We start from the raw sequence: 22,841 nt of genomic DNA, 5'->3' as shown, positions 1-22,841 counted from the left end.
TTATTCTCAACAGCCAAAAGGTGGAAACCACCCAAATGTTCACGGACAGATGAATGGATAAACCAAATACCATATATACATGCAAAATGGAACAGTATTCAGCCTCAAAAAGGAAGGAAATTCTGACACACACACTATGAATGAACCTTGAGGACATCATGCTAAATGAAAAAAGCCAATCAGAAAAAGGCAAGCAGTACATAATTCCATTGATATGAGATCTTTAGAGTATCCTAGCTCTTAAAGAAAGTAGAAGGGTGGTTGACAGGGGCTGAGGGGAAGAGGAAATGGGAATTATTTAATGCACATAAGATTTAATTCTTGTAAGACGAAAAAGTTCTGAGGCTGATTTTACAACAGTGTAATTAACTGCTGCTGAACTGTACACTTAAAAATGGTAAACATGGCCAACACTATGTTATGCATATTTTACCATTAAAAAACTGGATTGTTAGGACAAGGTGTTCAATTGTATAGCTCAGACAAATCGATTTGGCTAAAGATGTTTTCATCTGCAGGAAAAAACCTAGCTATTATAAAAAGTAATATGATAAATCATACATATTATTTTCAGACAAGATAGCAACCTATACAAAATTTACTGACTGATGAATGTGATAATTATGCTAATGGTGATTATAAAACTAGCAAATGTTTATTGAGAATACACCAGGGCCTGGCACCATGCTGAGTATTCTGAATGCATTTAAATAATCAAAACAATTCTTTTATATTATTCCAATTTTATAAGGAGGACTCTAAACTCAGCAAGGTTGATCAGTTTCCCAAAATCAATGTGATGGAGTGCCTGCCAGTCCCAGGCCTTTCTAACCCTGAAGAGTGTGCTCTCATAGAATCCCCAGGATCACTTTCTCATCACATATTTGCTACATACAGAAGACAGTGCAAACACTTATGAGAATTGCCAAAAAAATCACTAAGCTTAGAAACCCTTCTCAGTTTCTACCTTAAACAGCAGGAATAGAGAAAATGTGGTTACTCACATCACTCTGCAGTGCATAAGCCTTCTTGGCAAGGTCCACGTTAACGCTGTCGGGTGGGTAGCTGTAATTGTGTAAGAGGTGCTTATAGTCCACATCACTGGCAATTTCCTGAGATTTCTTAGCATGAGTGAGTGGGAGCATGTCAAGAGGTGCCGTGTAGATAGTTTTTGACTTTTCATAGTCTTTACGATATTCATGCTGTGAACAAGAAATAACCAATTATTAATTGAAACCTTCAATGGATTTGCAGAAAAGCAGAGATCTCTATTAAGCAATAAATATAAGTTAGAGATATAGACCCAAACATCTAGTGATTTTTTCTTAAAATTTGATATGTTTCACTTATTGAACACCTCCCCCCTCAAATCATACATGGACAGATTTTCTCAAATCTTTTTTTTAGATTAAAGAGGAACTGTCAGACGTTATGAATGGGCCACAGTTTCTGCTTCAGCCAGCTATTATTTTATTTTAAAATAGGGTATTTCAAGGACCACTAATAAGCATTATTTCTACCAAGGTAATAACCGTTGAAGAGTTTTCCACTAAAGAAGTATTTTTTAAATTGTCAAAAATTATATGACAATCACTTCATACTTCTGATTGTATAAAATGACTACTTCGTAAATAGGGCTGTACACTTGACTTCTTGACTTTTCTAAAGTCATCTTTAAATGAATAGTTACTGATTTTTCAACCTGACTATTCTAGTTTGGACAATAAATAAGCTCCACTGAGAACCCCAAAGGTTTTTGTTCATCCTAAGTTTAATTTTGGTTACAATTTAAAAGAAGCTTCAGATTTCACCAGCTACAAGACCTCAAAGGAGAAAAATTTATGAAACTGAGCCATGAAAGTAACCTTCTTCTTTCTGTACAGTGTTCTCATAAGCCAGATGTCCTGACTGGGCCTCAGAAGGAATTTTATTGGCTAGTTTTCTGAAATGATTGGAGAGGGTGCTGATTAGGTCAAAGCCCAGCTTCATCATGTTTGCTCACCAATTCCCTTAACAGAGAGAAAAATTCTGGCCCAGTATACTTAGAAAAATTCTAAACCCATTATATCTCCCTATAATCACATAAGTGCTAAGACAGTGATCCAAGGTAGCAAGCATGGATGTGCATTATAAAGTTCCTGCAGGAATTCCTTCTGCAAATAATCTGATATTTTGGCTTTACCAGGGAATGTAATCTTCCTTTTCATCTTTCATGGGTAGTCAGTTTCATAGAATAAATATATCTCTTAATTGTAAAATCTAAGCCCTGGTTTATGATGATAAAATACAGCAACTTTCTGATGGCATCCAAGAACACCAGAAAAAATACAGTTTGTCTTTATTAGAAATAAACAGATAAAGCAATGTTGTAATAGCAGTTGGTGTGTGGAAATGCTTTTGCCTAAACTGTTTTAGTCACGCAGCTTATTCGATCTTAGATCTCTGACCAGGGATCAAACTCATGCCCCAGCAGGGAAAGCACAGAGTCCTAACCACTAGATCACCAGGGAATTCCCTCAACTATGTTGTTCTAACTGTCATTCAAACCAGCTCACACCTGTCAGTACATATAAAAGGTTGTTAAAGATCCAAATGGCTATATTCTTAAATTGAAGTATAGTTGATTTACAATATTAGTTTCAGGTGGACAGCCCAGTAAGTCAGTAGTTTTATTAGATTACACTCCATTAAAAGTTACAAGATAATGGCTATAACTGTGATAATTCTGTGCTCTAAAATATATCCTAATTGTGTATCTATTTTCTACATAAGCAGTTTGTATCTCTTAATCCCCATCCCTATCTTGCCCCTCTCTCCCTCCTTCCACGGGTAACTACAAGTTTGTTTTCTATATCTATCTCTGTTTTGTAATGTACATTCATTTTATTTTCTAGATTCCACACTCAAGTGATACCATACAATATTTGTCTTTCTCTGACTTATTTTACAAGCATAATATTCTCTAGGTACAACCACACTGCTGCAAACGGCAGAATTTCCCTCTTATTTATGGCTGAGCGATACTCAGTAGCATACATGTACCACATCTTGTTTATCCATTCATTTGCTGGACACTTAGGCTGCTTCCATATCTAGCTATTGTAAATAAGGCTGCTGCGAATATTGGGATGGATGTACCTTTTTGAACTAGAGTCTTCCTCTTTTCTAAGTATAAGCCCAGGAGTGGGACTGCTGGATCATATGGTAGCTCCACTTTTGGTTTTTTAAGGAATCTCCATACTGTTTTCCATAATGGCTGCACCAATTTACATTCCTACCAACAGTGTAGGAGAGTTCTCTTTTCTCTATATCCTTGCCAGTATTTGTTATTTTTAGACTTTTTGATGACAGGCATTCTAATAGGTGTGAATTGATATCTCATTGTTGTTTTGATTTGTATTTCTCTAATAATTAGCTATGTTGAACACTTTTTTAAAATTTTTAAATTTATTTTTTAATTGAAGGATAATTGCTTTATAGAATTGTGATGGTTTCTGCCAAAAACCAACCATGTTGAACATCTTTTCATGTGCCTGTTAGCCATCTATATGCCTTCTTTGGAAAAACGTCTATTCAAATTTTCTGCCCATTTTTTTTTTTTTGATTGTTTCCTTGATACTGAGCTGTATGAGCTGTTTATATATTTTGGATGTTAAGCCCTTGTGAGTTATATCATTTGCAAATATTTTCTATTTCATAGGTTGTCTCTTCATTTTGCTATGCAAAAGCTTTTAAGTTTAATCACATCCCATTTGTTTTTATTTCTTTTGCCTTATGAGACAGATCCCAAAAAATATTACTACAATTTATGTCAAAGAGTGTCCTACCTAGGGTCTCTTCTAGGAATTTCATGCTTTCAGGTCTTTAATGCATTTTATTTTTGTATATGGAGGGAATGCTCTAAATCTCCTTTCACATGGTTAAAATGAAAGCAAAAGATATAAACACCTTTCTCTTTCATCATGAAAAACTAATATTTCAAGCTATGTTGAACATTCTTACCACTCTTAAGGGATTCGCTAAGCATTTTAAAATATAGTGTATAATTTGTGATAGTGTATGTTTGCCTCTCTATGCTAAGAATTTTAACTGGAAGATGATAGATGGCCTAAAGGCATGAATTCTCTGAAAGGTAAAGGTGCGAAAAAAATCTCCATTTTTCTAAAGAGATGGTCCAAATCTTTTATCAGATTCTCAAATGTAACTATAATTAATGGTATATTTTTTCTCAGATCTAGGCCAATACTAATTACTAAAGTCAATAAAGAGCAAAGTTCGCTCTACTAAGATTTTTATCTCTGATGCATGATTTTTCTTTCAAAATAAGGCCAAAGTGGCAAGAAAAATCATGCGTCAGAGATAAAAATCTTAGTAGAGCGAACTTTGTTCTTTATTGACTTTAGTAATGGCCTAGATCTAAGAAAAAATATACCATTAATTGTAAAGTAATTAACCTCCAATTAAAATAAATAAATTTATATTAAAAAACAATTTAAAAGTTACTTTTCAATTAGAAAATATGAAAATACCATAATGTTTTCCAAATGATGCTAAAAACTATACTTAATATTCTACTAAATATGAGCACATAGGTCTTTCAAAGTGAAGTGGTAATCAAGTACAAATAATTTCTCTCCTCAAACATGAGAGGTAAAAAAACTTGGGGAATCATTCTATTTTTAAAGTTCTGCTCAGCAGTTTGTTGTGATGAACCCGATGCAATCCTTTTACATCACTATCCTTGGCCATATTAACTGGGACACAATACTAAAAAGACAGATTGAGAAAAGCACTCACATCACTCTGGTTTTTGGCTGTCTTCAACGAGTGCAGCATCTTGGGGTCGTCATTAATACTGAGAGCCCCAATCATCTTCCCTTTGCTTTTCTCATAGTCTTTCTTGTACATCACCTGCAAGGACATCACATGAGTGAGATCCCACTCATCAGGAAGCATCATTGAGGCCCCCCACCCAGGTGCCCAGGCCATACTCACATCACTAGCGATCTTGGTGTTGGCTTTGGCTGCCAGCAGGGGAATGGCGTCCACTTTAATGTCAAACTTCTTAGCTTTGGTCTTCTCCCAGTCATGCTTATAAATATTCTGGACAGAAAAATTTCAGCACAGGAATTTTAAGAACAATACCTAATACAGATTAACTCAGTAAAAATTTAAAAACAGATTGAAACTTTGTATATAGAGACTTATTTTACCTATTTAATGCTATATTTACCAAATGATAATATAGCTTATTATCTATCCTCTAGCTTCTTTCCTCCACCACAAAATAAGTACAATATACTCTTTCCAATGTTCTGTAAACTTTCTAAAGACTCTGCTATCTTGATACATAAAGGATAATATAAAGTGACAACCAACTGGAGAAGGGGAAATGTGACATTTCCTTATGAGGGTATGAGAGATCTTGTGAAACTCTAGGGATTGGTGGGGAGGAAGCGGGCAGAGTGATTGAGAGAATGTTTCTGATAGTAACAGAGACTATGGAAAACGAAATCTAATGGCTACCAAAGAGTCTTAAGGGCATTTAAGTTCAAAAGCTCCACTTGGCACTCTGGCAAGCATCTCAACAGTTGTTTATTTGCATAACTCCTAATCCGGTCCTTTTAAGCATTCATAATATTTCCTCTTCATCCATACACCAACATGTATGGTACTCACATCACTCAGGTTATAGGCGTTGACTCTGTGTTGTATAAACTGTGGAGCATCTGCTGGTATGTGGCACTTGAACTTCTCACCTTCATGCTTTGCCTTGTAATTCAGCTAAAAAGCAATAGAGAATAGCCAAACAGGTCAGGGTAGGAACTTCCTTGAATTTACAAAAGAGAATGTATATAGCTAAGTCATTACTCTCCTTTTTAGAAAAATGACTCAAAGAAATAGTCTATCCAGTCAAAATTCAGCATAGGATCCAGACTCACTTCCTCTTTCATGGATGCTGGTATAAAACAACTCTGGGTTATCATTTTGTAAATGCCATCACGATGTATATATGGGAATCTCATTGTCCTCTGGGGTATGCCTCGAGAACATGAACACTCAAAATCTATGTAATCGGAGCACTGACAAAAATAATAATTCTAAATAGAATGCTAGAACAGCTTAAAAGATACATAAATTCTTATCAAAAATACAAGATATGGGACTTTATTTGAAATTTTTAAAAGGTGACATTAGGTGGAAGGAAGAGAATGTAAAGAAGGAATGAGGCTGTTGAATTTTGCAGTTAAAGGCAAATGCACTGAGAAGAACCATGCATTTCAGATCCTTCAAGACCTGACCTCACCAGGACAACGAGAAGAGAGTGCGGTTCCTGGGCACCACGCACAAGACTACATTCCTCTGTCGCTTGCCAAGCTCAGTGGCAGCGCTGATGTTATTAGTATTTGAAAGTAGTGAAAGTCGCTCAGTTGTGCCGACTCTTTGCGACCCCATGGACTATACAGTTCATGGAGTTCTCCTGGCCAGAATACTGGTGTGGGTAGCCGTTCCCTTCTCCAGGGGATCTTCCCAACCCAGAGACTGAACCCAGGTCTCCCGCATTGCAGGCAGATTCTTTACCAATTGAGCCGCCAGGGAAGCCCAAGAATACTGGTGTGGGTAGCCTAACCCTTCTCCAGGGGATCTTCCCGGCCCAGGAATGGAACTGGGGTCTCCTGCACTGCAGGCAGATTTTTTTACCAGCTGAGCTACCAGGGAAGCCCTATGTTAGCTAGCTGTCCTTTATTGGAGCACAAAATATTAATATGCTGGGAAAAGTTGCACATGAACCAATATGTCTTTTGGATTACACTGACACCATTACTTTCTTTTTAAAATTTCGTTGGTGTATAATTGCCTTACAGTGTTATGGAGAAAACCATAATTCCAAAAGATACATGCATCCCAAAGTTCATGGAAGTACTATTTACAACAGCAAGGACATGGGAGCAACCTAAAGGTCCATCAGCAGAGGAATGGGTGAAGAAGATGTGGCACACACATATGATGGAATATTACTCAGCCATAAAAAAGAACAGACTTGTGCCATTTTCAGAGACGTGGTAGGACCTGGAGATTGACATACGGAGTAAAGAAGTCAGAAAAACAAATTAATCATATATTAGTATGATTAATATAGTAACATTTTATTAAGATCACTACTAATATATTAAATATATTATAGTATATTGATATATAAATGATATTAATATGATTAGTAATATATAAATCATATATTGGTATGATTTATATATATTAATCATATATTAATGCATGTATGTACAATGTAGAAAAATGGTAGACATTCCTTTACCGACTGCACATGAGATAATTCATGTTACTAAAAACCAAAGTAGGGCAAATGGAATATTACATCTTCCTGTCTTGAGGAGCACATGCTACTCCTCAGGATTTAGCTGGCGACTCGGGGCTTCCCTGGCGGCTCAGTGGGTAAAGAATTTGCCTGCAATGCAGGAGACCTGGGTTTGATCCCTGGGTTGGGAAGATCCCCTGGAGAAGGGAATGACTACCTACTCTAGGATTCCTGCCTGGAGAAAACTATGGACAGAGGAGGCTGGTGGGCTACGTCCATGGGGTTGCCAGAGTCGGACGTGACTGAGCAATGAACACATACCTAGCTATTCAAAGTGGGGACTAGGGAGTTTATATAAGTCCCTCCAGGCCTACCAAATCAGAATCTCCATTTATCACCCACATATACGTCAATATTTGAGAAGCACTGCTGTGTTCTTGCCTGGAGAATCCCAGGGATGGGGGAGCCTGGTGGGCTGCCGTCTATGGGGTTGCGCAGAGTCGGACATGACTGAAGTGACTTACCAGCAGCAGCAGCCGCATGGCTGGGTCATTCTACTTTAGACCTCCCTTGACTTCCTAATCCAAAGTGCACCCCCATCACGTTCTCACACATCATCTGATTTGAATTCTATGTTATCAACATCCTATATTAGTTTTTGTATTATTGTCTGGCATATTGCTTGTTTCTGTGCTCTTTTTCTTTCTCTAAGGCCTTTGTTGGCAAACTCAGAAATGGGAAAAATTTGCCTTGTTACCTATTCAAGTAGCTGTTTTTGTTGTCATTTAAGTTGCCTTGAGATTTTAGTATGCATTATTCTTGGAATGTGAGAGCTCCTAATGAGCAAATTCCCACTAAATATCGAGGAGTTATTGCAGAATTATTAGTCATTCTTACTATTGTCTGACACCACTCTTCCTGAGGCTACAATTCAGTCTTGCAGCTCATTTGCATTTTATTGAATATATCTTGAAAAGTCACATTATTGGAATAATAGATGAGCCCATGAGGGTGAAATATGTAGATGCTGATGTCCAATAAGCAAAGCATTCTGGGTCACCCACACTTGCATTAATCAGGGCACTTACATCACTAAGCTGCTTTGTGTTGAGCTGGGCTTGCAACAGTACAGGAGTATCAGTAACAGCTGTGAATTTGGTCTTATCTGGATGAACTTTGTAGGTATGCTACAAAAGAAGAGGTCTGTTAATGAAATTTCATAATGTTTCTTTAGATTCTTGTTCATATACACAATAACATGTACAAAGTTTTCAGCCAAAAATAGAGTGCATTTGTTCTGAAAACTTGATTGATGCATTCTCACTTCCTCTCTCTTTCTCTATCTCCCTCTCTCCTGAAGTTGCCTCCAAACTGGTTTCTCTGCCATAATTCAGCAACCAGATTAGCCTCCAGCTGCGGAAGCCTTACAATGGCTCATCACTGGACTCGAGTTCAGTGTAAAGTGTACATTGGCCTACCAGCCCTCCCTTACAGAATCCACCTCCCTCCTTCATCTCCTACCATTTTACGTCTACTGCTGTCCCTTCCCTGGTATATGTCAGTTACCTCATCCTTTGAAGTCCTTACATGCTGAGTGTCTCTCTTCTCAGGCTGTTCTTCCCACTGCTCTTCCCTGAGTCTTGGCACGGCTATACAGTCTTTGCCTTAGACCTTCCTTGACCACCCAACCTATGGTATCCATCCAGTCCCCATCACCCACATCATTCTATTTTAACCCTATAGCATCACTTTAGTTTTCTGATCTTTCTAGTTTCTATGTTCTTTGTTTATCGTCTGTCTCTCCTTCTCAGATGCACACTGAACAAGAAGCAGCCCTACTTGTCCCCTATTCCTTCTTAGCACCAAGGACAGTGTCTGGCACATGCCAGCCCATCATGTAAAATATACACACCTATCTCTTACAAATCACCATGTTCACTCTTTCCCCAAAAGTCATGTGTATGTATGTATGTGTGTAGATATACGTATATACAGACTAGTGGAAATAAAGGTTTATAAAACCTGAATGAAATCATTTTGTAACAAATAGTTTTCTTCATAGTAATTTTTACACTCCTCAATTCTATCCAAAAAATAAAATTTAACATCTGCGAACCATTAGATGCTAGCATTTAAACTGCTGAACTGACCACTAGATGGGGCAAGAATGCCAAACACAATCTCAAAACTTCAGGGCCACTGACTTACATCTTTACACTGGTCTAGCTTCTTGATTGCTTCGTATTCTTGTGTTATTGTCTGAGGGAAATAGCATTTCCCTTTATCTTCTTCATATTCTGCTTTGTAATTTTTCTGTAATGAGAAAGAACAAAAATAGATCCTGATTTCTATTGTCCCCAAGAATGTTGCTGAGAAGCATGAACAATTGTCTTCAAACTTACGTCACTGTTCTGAGCTGCAACTTTCATGCAGTGTTCTCGATATGGGTCCTCAAAACTGCCTATATAATGTCCCAAAACATTCTGTACATACGAATCTTTATATTTAGCCTGAAAAAGAAAACATATGTTTTCAAACTCAAATAGACAGTTATTTATCAGACAGGAGGAGAGCCCTCAAACCCGAGAGGTAACCGTGGCCTTTCGAACCTCACTGAAGTTCTTCAGCAGGGTATCAAGTTGATACTTGGGAGTCTCACAGTAATTCATGCTCTTTGCCTTTGTCTTCTCATAGTTTTCCTTGTATAATCTCTGTCAAAGGAAAAAGAAAATAAAAGAATATATCTCATGGAATAGAAGCTATTCATGTCTATGAATATACTTTACTGGAATGGAAATTTTTGTATTTCTTCAGCAGTTATTGTCTACAAAGCAGAAAAGCAGAATGAATATGGTAGGGGCTCTTGTCTTCTATGATCTAGTCTGCAGTAACCATAAATATGTTCATTGTACTTATCCTAATATTTCTCAGCCAGAATAAATCACAGCTCACCAATGCTGCTGTCTAAGCAGCTTTATATCTTAAAATATTTTTTCCCACTTGAACGTGTTTGAAGGAAAATGATTTTTTAAGCATTGGTATGAAATATTGTAAAAGGTATAAAGTGGAGTTTAGATACTTAGGCACAGTCGTAGAAAAGTATTCCATTCAGTACTTGACGAAAACACATCTTACAATACCTCTGGAAGCTGGCTTTTATCATTAAAACCTAAATTTTACTTTATAACAGTGATATACGAAATATGACTTTTCTGTGTTATTGAGTGCATCATGCAGTTCTTCACATTCTCTTTTAATTCTTCCATAAATAAATCCAAAAAATATCCTCAATAAAGACAGTAATAGTTATAAGTGATACAGAATAGGTAATATTTCTTCTTTGCTATGAATTAGAAAAGCAATCTTTGTATAAAAATTTATTTTTAATAAAATATTTTAAGTCTTTAATATGAGATCAGTATTTTATAAAATTCTTAAAATACTTAAGCTTCATTGAGTTTTCCCTACTTTGTAGCCTGGTTTTCTCACTTCTTGGCTTTTATTTTTCTGTATATATTTTTGTTAAGTACCTAGAGTTTGGTCATGGCATGGAATGAATAGATGTTCAGACATACTGAGATACTGAGCTCATTTCCAGAAAAAACAATAAGGAAAATTGTTAGTATAATTTACCTCCTAATAAAACAGAAAGCATTAAGGGATTAAAGGAAGCTTTACAATACTCTCTGGTGTCTCAAAGTACAGAGACATCATAAGAATGAGGAAGTTAATCATTCTTTACCGCTGGGTTTTAATGTTTGATTTGTCATCCTGAATCTGAGATTTCATTTAGGCTAATGTCTCATCCAAGCTTATATTAAAAGTAAGTACAGCCACATCTAAAGACAGGTTCACAAAAGCACTCACATCACTCTGGTTTTTGGCCGTCTTCAAAGAGTGCAGCATCTTGGGGTCGTCATTAATACTGAGAGCTCCAATCATCTTCCCTTTGCTTTTCTCATAGTCTTTCTTGTACATCACCTGCAAGGACATCACACGAGTGAGATCCCACTCATCAGGAAGCATCGCCGAGGCCCCCCCTACCTGCCCAGGTGCCCAGGCCATACTCACATCACTAGCGATCTTGGTGTTGGCTTTGGCTGCCAGCAGGGGAATGGCGTCCACCTTAATGTCAAACTTCTTAGCTTTGGTCTTCTCCCAGTCATGCTTATAAATATTCTGGACAGAAAAATTTCAGCACAGGAGTAGGCAAAAGTGATATGCATGTTATCATACTTTATAGACTAAAGGTAACCCAATAGTTTGTCTTTAAAATAGACCATTTTCACTGTTTAAGAAATTTTAGATAATTTATTATCTAAATATTATTATTATAATATATATTATAACATATGTAATATATAATATAAATAATATATATTATATATAATAAATAAAATTTTAGATAATTGATTATCTAAATAATAATAATAATCTGAATCTTGCTGTTTTCCAAGATTAAGCTTCTCTGCTCACCATGAGAATATTTCATTACATTAACTTCATTCTAGTTATCATACTAATATTTGATTCCTAACACCGAATATTTTACAGACTAGCACAGGTAATCTATAGTTAACTTACTTAGTATTATATAAAGGCACCATTTTCATTTGCTCTCAAAGTTCTCTGAAAAGGTTATTTTACAGATCATTATAATATTCACTTATGCTTGATAATTTTAGTACTTATAGAATTGTTGAAAAAATTGAAATCCTCATGGGTAACTTGACTTTTCTATAAAATTAAGTTTGGAAATGAAAAATAGCAATGGATACCTGGACTTATGCCTTCTGAATACCCTGTATCTTTGTCAGTGCCAAGTTCTCTTACATGTAAAAATAAGTATTGTTTGTGAGATATAAGGGAAATTATAGGCTTGAGAAATAAATGAAATCAAACTGTATCTTAAATATCAGGTCCTGAAAGAAAATTATAGTATAATATAAAAGAATACATGGCTAAAAGAACATTAAGATTTGAGATTAAACATACACGAACAGTGACATTTTGAGGGTTGCCTAAAATATATTAAGATTGTCTCCTTGTGTGAAGCTACTTACAAGATTGCTACACACATTTTATAAGGGGAGTTCAAAGTTACCCTGGCAGAGGGAACACAATATAAACGTTAACCCTTATTCCCATCTTTAACACTGAAATGTTTATTCAATGAGGCAGCTCAAAAGTAAAAGCACAGTTGTCAGTAAGACAGAAGGCATAGTGCATGAGAAACTCACATCACTCAGGTTATAGGCATTGACTTTGTGCTGGATAAAGGCAGGCATATCTGGAGGTATATGACACTTGAACTTTTCGTTTTCATGTTTTGCTTTGTAATTTAGCTGAGGAGGGGGGAGGGAAAGAATGAGCAAATTAGTCCTCTATTCAGAAGAACTGTTACAAAACACAAAAGAAAAAATCACGTGGAGTACATTTCATAAAATGTAAAATACATTTTGTTAAATAACAACCGACAGAGCTGTCACGATCAAAAGAGAAATCCAGAGTGAGGGTAGGCCACCTTTCTTATCAGCACCTGTGTGGTGGGTCACTGATGCTCGTATCACACCTGGCACCATGGTAGGACCCTAAGGGAAGGAGGTGGCCACTTTCCATAGACACAAGCTTCCCTCCTTAAATATCACAGTTGGTCCTGTAGATTCGGAGAGTGTCAGCCTTTCTTCTCAGCTGTCATTGCTCACGCACTGGAGAATATTTTCTAACAAGTCTGATTATGTCCCCTCACATGCATGATGGTTTGTGGATACTCTAACTGAAGCTTTCATTTCTGGCCATAAATCTACTCAAGTTATTTTTATTTTCATGTTTTTTTTTAGTTCAACATAAATTTGAAAATTCACACTTAAAATTCATATGATAAAACATATCTCAAAGACTCCATTTCCCGAAAATAAACTTCTACAAGAGAGAGAAATCCGATGTACTGAATACCTGCTCTGGGCCAGGATGCGTACCATGCACATATTTCTTTTCATTTCATCTTCAAAACAAGCATATATTATCAAAGGAAACTGTGAGGGATGGAGAGGTTCAACAGTTTGCCTAGGCCCCCAGGTCATAAAAGACAGAGCTAAAATTTGAATCCAGTTTTCCCTGGTGGCTCAGACAGTAGAGAATCTGCCTGCAATGCAGGAGACCTGGGTTCAATCCCCGGGTTGAGATGATGCCCTGGAGAAGGGAATGGCAACCCACTCCAGTATTCTTGCCTGGAGAATTCCATGGACAGAGGAGCCTGGCGGGCTACAGTCCATGGGGTCGCAAAGAGTTGGACACAACTGACCGACTAACACTTTCACTTTCACTGTTGTCTGACCCCCAAATATCAGTGCTCTCCAGTGCGTTAAGCTACATTTAGTTTCTCTTCTACAACTCTTATTATAATTGTTATCCACCCAAGAAGATGCAAGGTAACTAAGTATTTTAGGTGATTACAAATGTATACAAGTTAAACTCATTAAAACTTACGTAGTCTTTTTAAAATAAACGTGACAAGGATAAAAACCCTTTTTTATAAATGGATTTTAAGTACAGAGCTATGATATATCATCCCTTAAAAATGGATTTCTTGGATATTTAAGAGAACTTACATCACTCAGCTGCTTGGAATTGACTTGGGCTTGCACCAGAACAGGAGAGTCAGTAACTTGAGTGAATTTTGTCTTATCTGGATGGACTTTGTAGGTGTGCTGTGGGAGAAAAGAAATCAGGTTTAGTGTAGTATCACTTGTCAAAATCTGAGCTAGCCTATAGGCCAAGCTGGCATATCCCCATCCCCCCCCAAAGAAAAGAAAAGTTGTAGGAAATAAAACATATTTTTTTTCTAATTAGACTGTAGTTTGAGGGATGCTTTTACATCTATATAGGAAACTGTCCCATGTCTTCAGATTCCTGATTACTTTTCTTTGGGAAAATGAGCTAGGTTTAACCCTTGGGTCGTATGGGTGACCACAAGGAAAATAGTATATCTATTAAAAAATAAATTGTGTTTCTTACAGTCTCCTGCTTACATTTGTTTGCAGAAGTGTCAAATTTGTAAAAATATCTTGACCACTAGATACTGTGGAGATTGGTAATGCTCATAGTATATACCACAGACTTACATCTTTACACTGATCTAGTTTTTTGATTGCTTCATATTCTTGAGTTATGGTCTGGGGGAAGAAGCCTTTGCCTCTGTCCTCTTCATATTCTGCCTTGTAGTTTTTCTACAAGAAAAAGAAATCAGACATAAGGATGCAACCACTCTACTCATGCCCTGAAAATGTGCTATTTGGAAAGTCAAACAACTGACTTAGAACTTACATCACTGTTCTGAGCTGAGACTTTCATGCAGTGTGTATGATACGGATCCTCGTAGCTGCCTACATAATGTCCCAAAATATTCTTTAAGTAGGAATCTTTATATTTAGTCTGAAAGACAAAACATATATCATTTATTTATTGGCAAAATGATGGGTCTTCGCTTTCACAGAGGGAATGACTGGGTTGGGGGGTCTTACATCACTGCTGAAGTTGTGCAGAACTGTATCAAGCTTAAATTTGGGTGTCTCACAGTAATTTATGCTCTTTGCCTTCGTCTTTTCATAGTTTTCTTTGTATAGTTTCTGTTAAAGGAAAGAAAAAAAATCAATTAAAGTAGGTTCCTATCACTCCCATGCTGATGATTATTGCACTTGTATTTTCCAACACCAAAAAAGGAAGAAGAAAAAAAGGTATTACCTGTCAACTGTCTTAAAACTAACAATCACACATTGGGGTCTCGTGAATGATTTAAACCTTTTCTATTAGCAATTATTATAAAGCCTAAATGTTTAATATTCTCCAGAAAATTAAGAAACCAATATATTGCCTCAGACCAAACCCTCAGTTGCAGACGTGCTTGAGTATTTCTGACTTACTGCCTTTTCTACCTGTCAACTGACATATTCTTTCTTCACTAATGATGCCCTGAGAAACAGGAACATTCTGAGCAACAGTAACTTTTTCATTTTTTAAAAAACAAACCTTCATGGAAAAAGCCTAGCACACAGGGAAATACACACTCTTCCTCCTTCTACCAAGGAAAGATTCCTACTATATAAACAGACTGTGTATCTTAAAAATAAGGTACATACAAACAGTCTACCAACCCTTCTCTTCTTCTAGACTTATCCTCAGCTCTAAGCATTACTGAATTTTACAATGCCCAACTGATAAAGCAGATCATTGTCATTTTTTTCATGCTCATTTTAACTCTTTATTTTATCTTGGACTATATGGCTGGATGGCATCACCGACTCGATGGACGCGAGTCTGAGTGAACTCCGGGAGTTGGTGACGGACAAGGAGACCTGGCGTGCTGCGATTCATGGGGTCACAAAGAGTCGGACACGACTGAGCGACTGAACTGAACTGATAGCCGATTAACAATGTTGTGATAATTTCAGGTGGACAGTAAAGGGAATCAGTTATATATACACATACTGAGGTTGTTCATTTTTAGTATTTTGATATTGTTGTCTTTTTCAACAAAATGGATTTGAACTTGGGTTTTTATGTTCAATAAAGATGACCTTCATTCAGGAAACAGTGCTTTGCAGTGATTTCCCAGTAGAGCTATTTGAACAGATTCATTTCTGTCCTCTTACCTGCCACATCACTCACCCCACCCTCCTCAGTCACATGTACACATATTTATGGTGCTGATTTAACCCAAGGGACAAAGATAACTAACCCACACATAATCTCAAATACTGGGAAACTTAACACTACCTAATCAAAAGGGGAAAACTCAACTGACAGTATGTTCAGTCTCTTTATATACATAATCAAAGTGGCCTTGAGCTGTGAGTCTTCTAATGCCAGGCCAGTTCTCACTTATCTAGTGTAGTTGAAAAACAGCGGATTAGGCAAGCTCTTAATATTCCACTATTAGAAATTCCTGTGAAGACTTAGGGAGCCATGTTTTCAGTTTTGCTCTCTGCAAATGATGGTTTCTGGAGTCAAAACCTGAGTAGAAAGTGGTGGAGGTTAGGGAGAGAAGCTGTGAAATCCAGGACACTTCCCTTCTCTCCAGCAGCAGGCTTGAAGAGCACAAGCGTAGGGCACCAAGGGCTCCAGCTGCTAGTCCTCCCCTCTCAGTCTCCTTCTGCCTCCAGCAGAATCACAGCAAAACTCCTCCAAGGTCCTCTTTGCCCACACAAAGGCACAGGCTCCTGGAGTTCCAAGGAAATGAGGATTTCCCTGCCCACTGAACTAGTCCACAGGCTCCCCAAATTGACACATATCATACTCAGAGACACTAACACCTTCCTGTTAGACAGCTCCAGGGAAACTGCTACCCCATAACCTTCAAGTATTTGCAAAGTTCTATTTGCATTTAGTCATTATAGAAGGAGAAAAATTTCATCCCTCTTGCAGCTCAGGTTAAAAAAACCCACTTTTGACAAGAATATACTTACATCACTCAGGGCATCTCCCGCCGCCTTCAGCTGCCTGAGCAGTGGGTTTTCTGAAGCAGGAAGTACATTATAATCTGCTTTTCCTTTATTCTTTTCATAGTCTTGTTTGTATTTTACCTGTGGGAGTGAAATAAAGTGGTAAAGTAACTCTCTATGTTACTTTTGTTCTCGTTCTCTTTTACACATATTATGACATCGCTCCAGGAATCAATTTTCTCTTCAGAAACCAGGCAGCTTGACATTTTGTAAACAAAATATTCATAGTAACTCATAACAACAGTGGAGAAACTGCATATATTTTCAGGATATATTTTCTTCCAATCATTTATTCATTCAAAAGTATCCATAGGGCATTGATTATGCACCTGGTTCTGGGACAGATTCAAGAAACAGTAACATATGGTCCCTGCCCTCAGAGAGGGAGGGAAGAGGGGAAGGAGGAGGGGAAAAGGAGAGCTGGGGGGTGGGGGAGAAATAATAGAAGAAAGTATACATCTTAATAACAACAGTGCATCATGTCCTGGATACCTGCTGCTCCAGAACCCTCATTCACCTCTTAACCTCCAGCTGCCTATCTGCCAACACATGTTTAAAGAAAAAGCTAGAAGCATCATCAATCTAGCCTTCTATGCCTCATCTGTGACTGTGTGTGTGAGCACATGTATATTTAATGTAGGCATGGGAGGAGGAAGGGGTAGGGGCTAGATATACGGTGACAGCCTCATCTTTTCCTCTGCCCTCCCTACTTTTCACCTTTAATTCCAGCTCCAACAGAAGCTTTAAGTAAGGGCACAAAAGCCCCCCTCAGGAGCATGTCCAAAGGGAAGAAGAAGAAGGAAAAAAGAAACAGATCCTAACCTTGACCATGAGCCCCAGTGCCATTTATTTCTTCAAGCAAAATAATTTTAGAATACAGACATGTTCTGGAAACCCTAGATAATCCGTCAATATTTAAGAACCTCAGAAAACAATTGCCTTGGTCTCCAAAGGTGGGAGATACACAACTGAAACACAGATGTACCACCCCTACAGCCCACGTCGGGGACTCACAGAGGATGTTCCTCAGAAATGGAGGATGTAGACAGCCTCTTGTAGAATTATCTCTCTCTATGACCAATGGAAACAACTAGAAAGGAAATTCCACAGACCTACCATCCCCTACCAGCATCTGGGATTCACAGCTTCCTCTCCTATTTTAGGGAAAGTCATCCCTTGCTCCTAAGCACCAGGTCCCTGCCCCTTCCTACTCTAGGACAATGCTCCAACCACTCTCCCTCCCCTCCTCAACATGATCTCATTTTCCCTCTACACCTGATTTTTCTATCAGCCTAGAAACATGGCATTTTCACCTCTTACCTAAAAAAATTCCCTCTTCACCTACTTATCCATCAGCTACTACTCCTTTCTCTTCTTTTTTCTCAGGAGTCAAGTACACTCATATTATTCTATTTCTCTCTTTTCATTCACTCACAAACCCTTTCTAAACACTCAACCAAATTGCTCTTATTAAGTTCACCAGACACCATTCATTGATAAACCCACTTCAGAAACATTTGACACAATTACTCCCTCCCTTCCCCTTTCACCAGCTTCCCAAGACATCACTCTTACCTAACTTTGCTTCTACCCCATCTTACTGATGTCTTCACAAGGAAGCACTCCAGAGTCCAGTCCTTAGAGTTTTCTCTCTATACTTGCTCCCTTGATGGCCTCCAGTCTTATGCATTAAATATGATTCATATGCTACTGACGCCCAAATTTATACAGACGTTCCAGATATCTCCCCTGAAATGGCAGACTCACATAATCAACTGCCTACTTGACATTTACATTTCTCAAAGGCATCTCAAAATTTACATGTCTGAAGTTGAGCTCATGTTTCCCCTCCAATAAGAAATTACCTACTCCTTCCACCATCTTCCCTATCTTGACAAAAAGAAACCCTATCCATCTAGTTGCTTAGACCAACACTTTTCTCCCATATCCCATATTCAACTCTTCAGCAAATCAGGTCAGCTCTAATTTTTTAATACTTCTCATCACTTTCCAGGCTACTCTCCTGGTCCAAAACATCACTGTCTTGCACCCGGATCCTGAAATAGTCTCCTAAGTGACATGATCTTCCTACTTTCACTCCTCCTGCAGAGCCAACACCAGGCTTATAATCAAATCTGATTGGCTATGAAGTTATTGCTCTTTCTAGTGCTTTAGAACTCCTGTTGCTGTTTGGTTGCTGAGTTGTGTCCAACACTTTGCAACCCTATGGGCCCCTCTGTAGCCCACCAGCCTCTTCTGTCCATGGATTTCCCAGGAAAGAATACTGGAGTGGGTTGCCATTTCCTCCTCCAGGGGATCTTCCCGACCCAGGGATCGAACCCATATCTCCTTCATTGCAGGCAGATTCTTTACCCGTGAGCCACCAGGGAAGACCCCTTTAGAATGCCTAGGAGTAGACTAGTTACCAAAGTCACTCTATAGACTATATGAGCAAATCCATGGATTCATGCGTCGTCTTGTCTGTGACCAGATTTTCACTAGTTAATAAGAAAATAGAAAACAATGGTAGTTGCAAGTGTGAGAGTGTCTGTATTCAAAGAATGCTGCCAGTTACCTTTTCTTGAGAAGTTCTTTTGTCCTTTCTACTTCTGGGTATCAAAAGGTCCTTTAGTCTATGAAATGCTAAAGATGGTAGCTTAGTATTGTGAATTCTCCTACACGGCAATTTTTAAAAAAAAATTGGTAGCCCTATGATAACCCCCAAATATTTTCTTATTGTTTCCATAAGAACCTCTTCCCCCCATTATATAAAAAAGCAAGAGCTGTAAGAAATTCCCCCACACTGAGACTAGATCAAGACAAATGAGAGGATGTGCCCATACCTTGCTAGCTGCCACCCCAGCTTGTTTATTCACTTTGTACTCTGGGGTTTCAGTCTGCACGAAGTAGATCTGGTCTTTCGTATTCTCAAAGTCTTCCTGGTATTTTTTCTGTAAGACATGAAACATGCTGGAGAACTGCTGTGGGAACAATTAGGCAAAAGTCTTCTATGGGAGGACAGAGGCCACTTGGAGACATTACCCAAAGCCATGCTCCTCTTAGCTTCTGTGGGTCAGATTACAGTTATAGAATATGGTGCTATCTCAAAAGCCATTAGCAGCTTAACAGAAACTTGGAGCAGTTATAATAGGTTGGAAGACAACCTCAAAGAAGGAGCTTTCAAAGGTCAGAGGCAGAGAACTTAAGAAAAAAGAAAAAGAGGTTTTTTAATGTTTTCCAGGGAGGGGATCTGGGAAGAGATTAATCAGTTTCATAAATGTACTGCTCGAGTGCCCAGACATAGAACAAATCAAAAAAGGGCCTCTTTCATCTGTACTCACCATGAAACCATATTGTTCCAATGAAAAATGAGGCAAGAATAATGGAATCCAATCAAAACAATGCTTTGCAAAAGGAAGGAAAGATGGTGGAATTTCTTTCTAAATAGGGACCCTACACAGGTCTTGCTCCCAGGAAGAGTTGTCTGGATTGAAATGTTCTGGAACCATTTCAGGAGCAGCAAGTGGCTAGACATCATACAGGAAAGAATAAACCTCTCAACCCAAGGACATCTGGCTTGGATGGACATCCCTTCCTACTTACTGTGCTGATGTTTTGAGAGTTCATTCTGGCGGTTGCAATTTCAAAGCAAGGTGTCTCACTCCATTTGCCTTTGACTTTATTTTCATAGTCTTCCTTGTATTTTTGCTAGGATGGAAAAAAATAAAGAAAATAAGACAAGCAAAATCTGGAAATTGACAAATAAGGCAGCAAATTAAGTGGTAGTGGTCAGCTTTCAAAAATATCTTGGCCAGGCCCTTCCTGGGTGCTTAATAGATGTCTTCAAATCTTCTAGTATAGTGTTACTTATCCCACAAAAAAAGTTGGATGCAGGGGATAGAGATATCAGTCTCCCCTTTGCTGAGTTTAAGGATGTAGTTCACAGAGAACTCACAGATGGTCCCTGGTGTTTGAGGGAAGAGAGAGTCAGATCTTCCTTCTGTAATTCATGGTTATTGATATAATAAAATCACTCAACCCCAGATTTTCAGGCCAGGTGAACTCAGCCATTAATTTCTGAGCTTTACTGAAACTCCTAGTTATTCAGACAGCAACACTACAACAAAATCTGGCTTGTAGCCCAATTAATAAGAGTTTCTGGTGTAGACTTATAAAATTTTAATGAGAACTGACAAACAATAAAAAAATTAAACTGCTATCCCATATTAACTCCCGAACACCACACTACCTGAATCCTATACCGTGAGGCTCCTTGGTGAGAGGAATTATATGTTCTTCATTTTTGTATCCTCAAAATCCAACACAAAATGCAGCATGCAGAAGTTACCTCACAAATGTTTGTTTGATTACACTGAATTGAACCTAGTCCATGATTTTTTTTACTACTTTGGCTTGAATGTTCTTGAAATGGAATTAATCCAGCCAACCCCAAGTTTTGGACATGAGTCAGAGATGGGTTAGAGCAATTTCCCCACCTTGGCTGATAGAATGCGTCAACAGACATAACCAGTGGGTCTCAAGGTGTTTGCATACCCCCACCATACTCAAAAAAAAAAAAAAAAAGAAAGTGGTTTTCTGGTATACCTTTAAAGAACAAGTACCAAGGGTGAGAGAGATGCAGAGCCAGTGAATTTAAGTTTAAGGAAATCTAGCCCTCTCTCTAATGCCCTATATCCTTTCTTCTCAAAGGTTAACTTTCTAGATCCCAGTTTCTCCTTTCAATTGCAGACCTAGTATCAGCTGGAAATTCCAACCTGAAATCTTGCATTTTCTTATTGTGAGTCTAGAAGGAAGCAGAGACACTCAAGGAGTTCAAGAAGCTCAGTGTTGCTCACAGAACTCCACCTGCAGGAGTCGCAGTGTGCGTGGCGGACACAAACAGCCCTGCCTGCCTACATATCTCTACAGAATGCACTGAGCCAGGAGGAGGCGCTGGCATGCGCTTGATGACTCTGGGCAAAGACATAGGTGAGAGAATTGATTCTGAAAGGTACAATCACGAATGCTGGTAAACAGAATGGAACAGCAATATGACAATTACAGATATGTGTTCATTATGTTAACATATGAACTGGAGGCTATAAGACCTGGTAAGACTGGGTGAATAATTATCACCATGGTGGATAATCTGATGACCTTCATCCACAGCCCTCCTTCCCTTGGCTAATACTGTTATTCCACAAAGCAACTCAGCCCTAGCAATGCTTTCAAAGTACTCAATAATGTCTCTGCATCCAACCGAATGTTGCAATCCAATAAGCATATATTGCAAGCCATCATGGTAAATTTTCTAGTAGCCATACTTTAAAGTATAAAAAAGGAACAGGTTGCAAATTAATTTTAATGACCAGCAAGGATCTACTTTATAGCACATGGAACTCTGCTTAATGTTATGCGGCAGCCTGAAGGGAGGAGAGTTTGGGAAAGAATGGAAACATGTATATGTATGGCTGAGTCCCTTTGCTGTCCACCTGAAATTGTCATAACATTGTTAATTGGCCATACTCCAATAAAAAGTAAAAAGTCTAATAAAAATATATTATTTTACTTTATACAATAGATGCCAAATAGTGTCAGCTCACAATAATCAATATAAAATAATGAGTGAACTATTTTACATTCCTTTTGTCACAACAAGTGTCCAAGATCCAGGGGGTATTTCATCCATATAGACTCAATTCATACCTTCACATTGTAAGTACTCAATAGGCACATGTGACTGGTAGCTACTCTGTTAAGAGCGCAGCTCTAGACTAACCGGCAAGCCTACATTAGCAGAGAGACTGGTTATAGAGGAGTTCAAAATAGATTTTTTAAAAGAATCTTTAAGTACTCACTCTGTATACTCAAATGAGGTAGAAGAATGCTGCATTAGTAAGATTCTTTTAAAGTATGCCTTTAATAAAAATTTAAAATAGATTTTTCTTTCTAAATGAATACTTGAAAGCAGTTTTTTATTTTTCTTCCAAAAAAGAATTAAGTTGTTCTTCTCTCCAATCTTATTT

General features: G+C 38.0%; 1 protein-coding gene across 1 annotated transcript in view; it reads right to left on the bottom strand.

Annotated features, from left to right (window-relative positions):
- NEB (nebulin) overlaps positions 1-22,841 on the bottom strand; it is a 211,255-nt gene that overhangs the window by 172,233 nt on the left and 16,181 nt on the right. The window contains exons 9-26 of the mRNA XM_068968129.1: positions 20,419-20,523; positions 19,659-19,766; positions 16,780-16,896; positions 14,839-14,943; positions 14,642-14,749; positions 14,440-14,544; positions 13,927-14,025; positions 12,556-12,660; positions 11,387-11,494; positions 11,183-11,296; positions 9,925-10,026; positions 9,718-9,825; positions 9,524-9,628; positions 8,404-8,502; positions 5,680-5,784; positions 4,996-5,103; positions 4,798-4,911; positions 1,005-1,202 (exon numbers count right to left, since the gene is read on the bottom strand). Of these exons, the coding sequence (XP_068824230.1) occupies positions 1,005-1,202; positions 4,798-4,911; positions 4,996-5,103; positions 5,680-5,784; positions 8,404-8,502; positions 9,524-9,628; positions 9,718-9,825; positions 9,925-10,026; positions 11,183-11,296; positions 11,387-11,494; positions 12,556-12,660; positions 13,927-14,025; positions 14,440-14,544; positions 14,642-14,749; positions 14,839-14,943; positions 16,780-16,896; positions 19,659-19,766; positions 20,419-20,523 (2,013 nt within the window). The remainder of the gene's footprint in view (positions 1-1,004; positions 1,203-4,797; positions 4,912-4,995; positions 5,104-5,679; positions 5,785-8,403; positions 8,503-9,523; positions 9,629-9,717; positions 9,826-9,924; positions 10,027-11,182; positions 11,297-11,386; positions 11,495-12,555; positions 12,661-13,926; positions 14,026-14,439; positions 14,545-14,641; positions 14,750-14,838; positions 14,944-16,779; positions 16,897-19,658; positions 19,767-20,418; positions 20,524-22,841) is intronic.

The sequence above is a fragment of the Capricornis sumatraensis genome, chromosome 3, assembly GCF_032405125.1.
Source record: "Capricornis sumatraensis isolate serow.1 chromosome 3, serow.2, whole genome shotgun sequence".
Lineage (NCBI taxonomy): Eukaryota > Metazoa > Chordata > Mammalia > Artiodactyla > Bovidae > Capricornis > Capricornis sumatraensis.
Note: the sequence above shows the minus strand (reverse complement) of the source record. Positions and strands in the feature narration are given on the sequence as shown.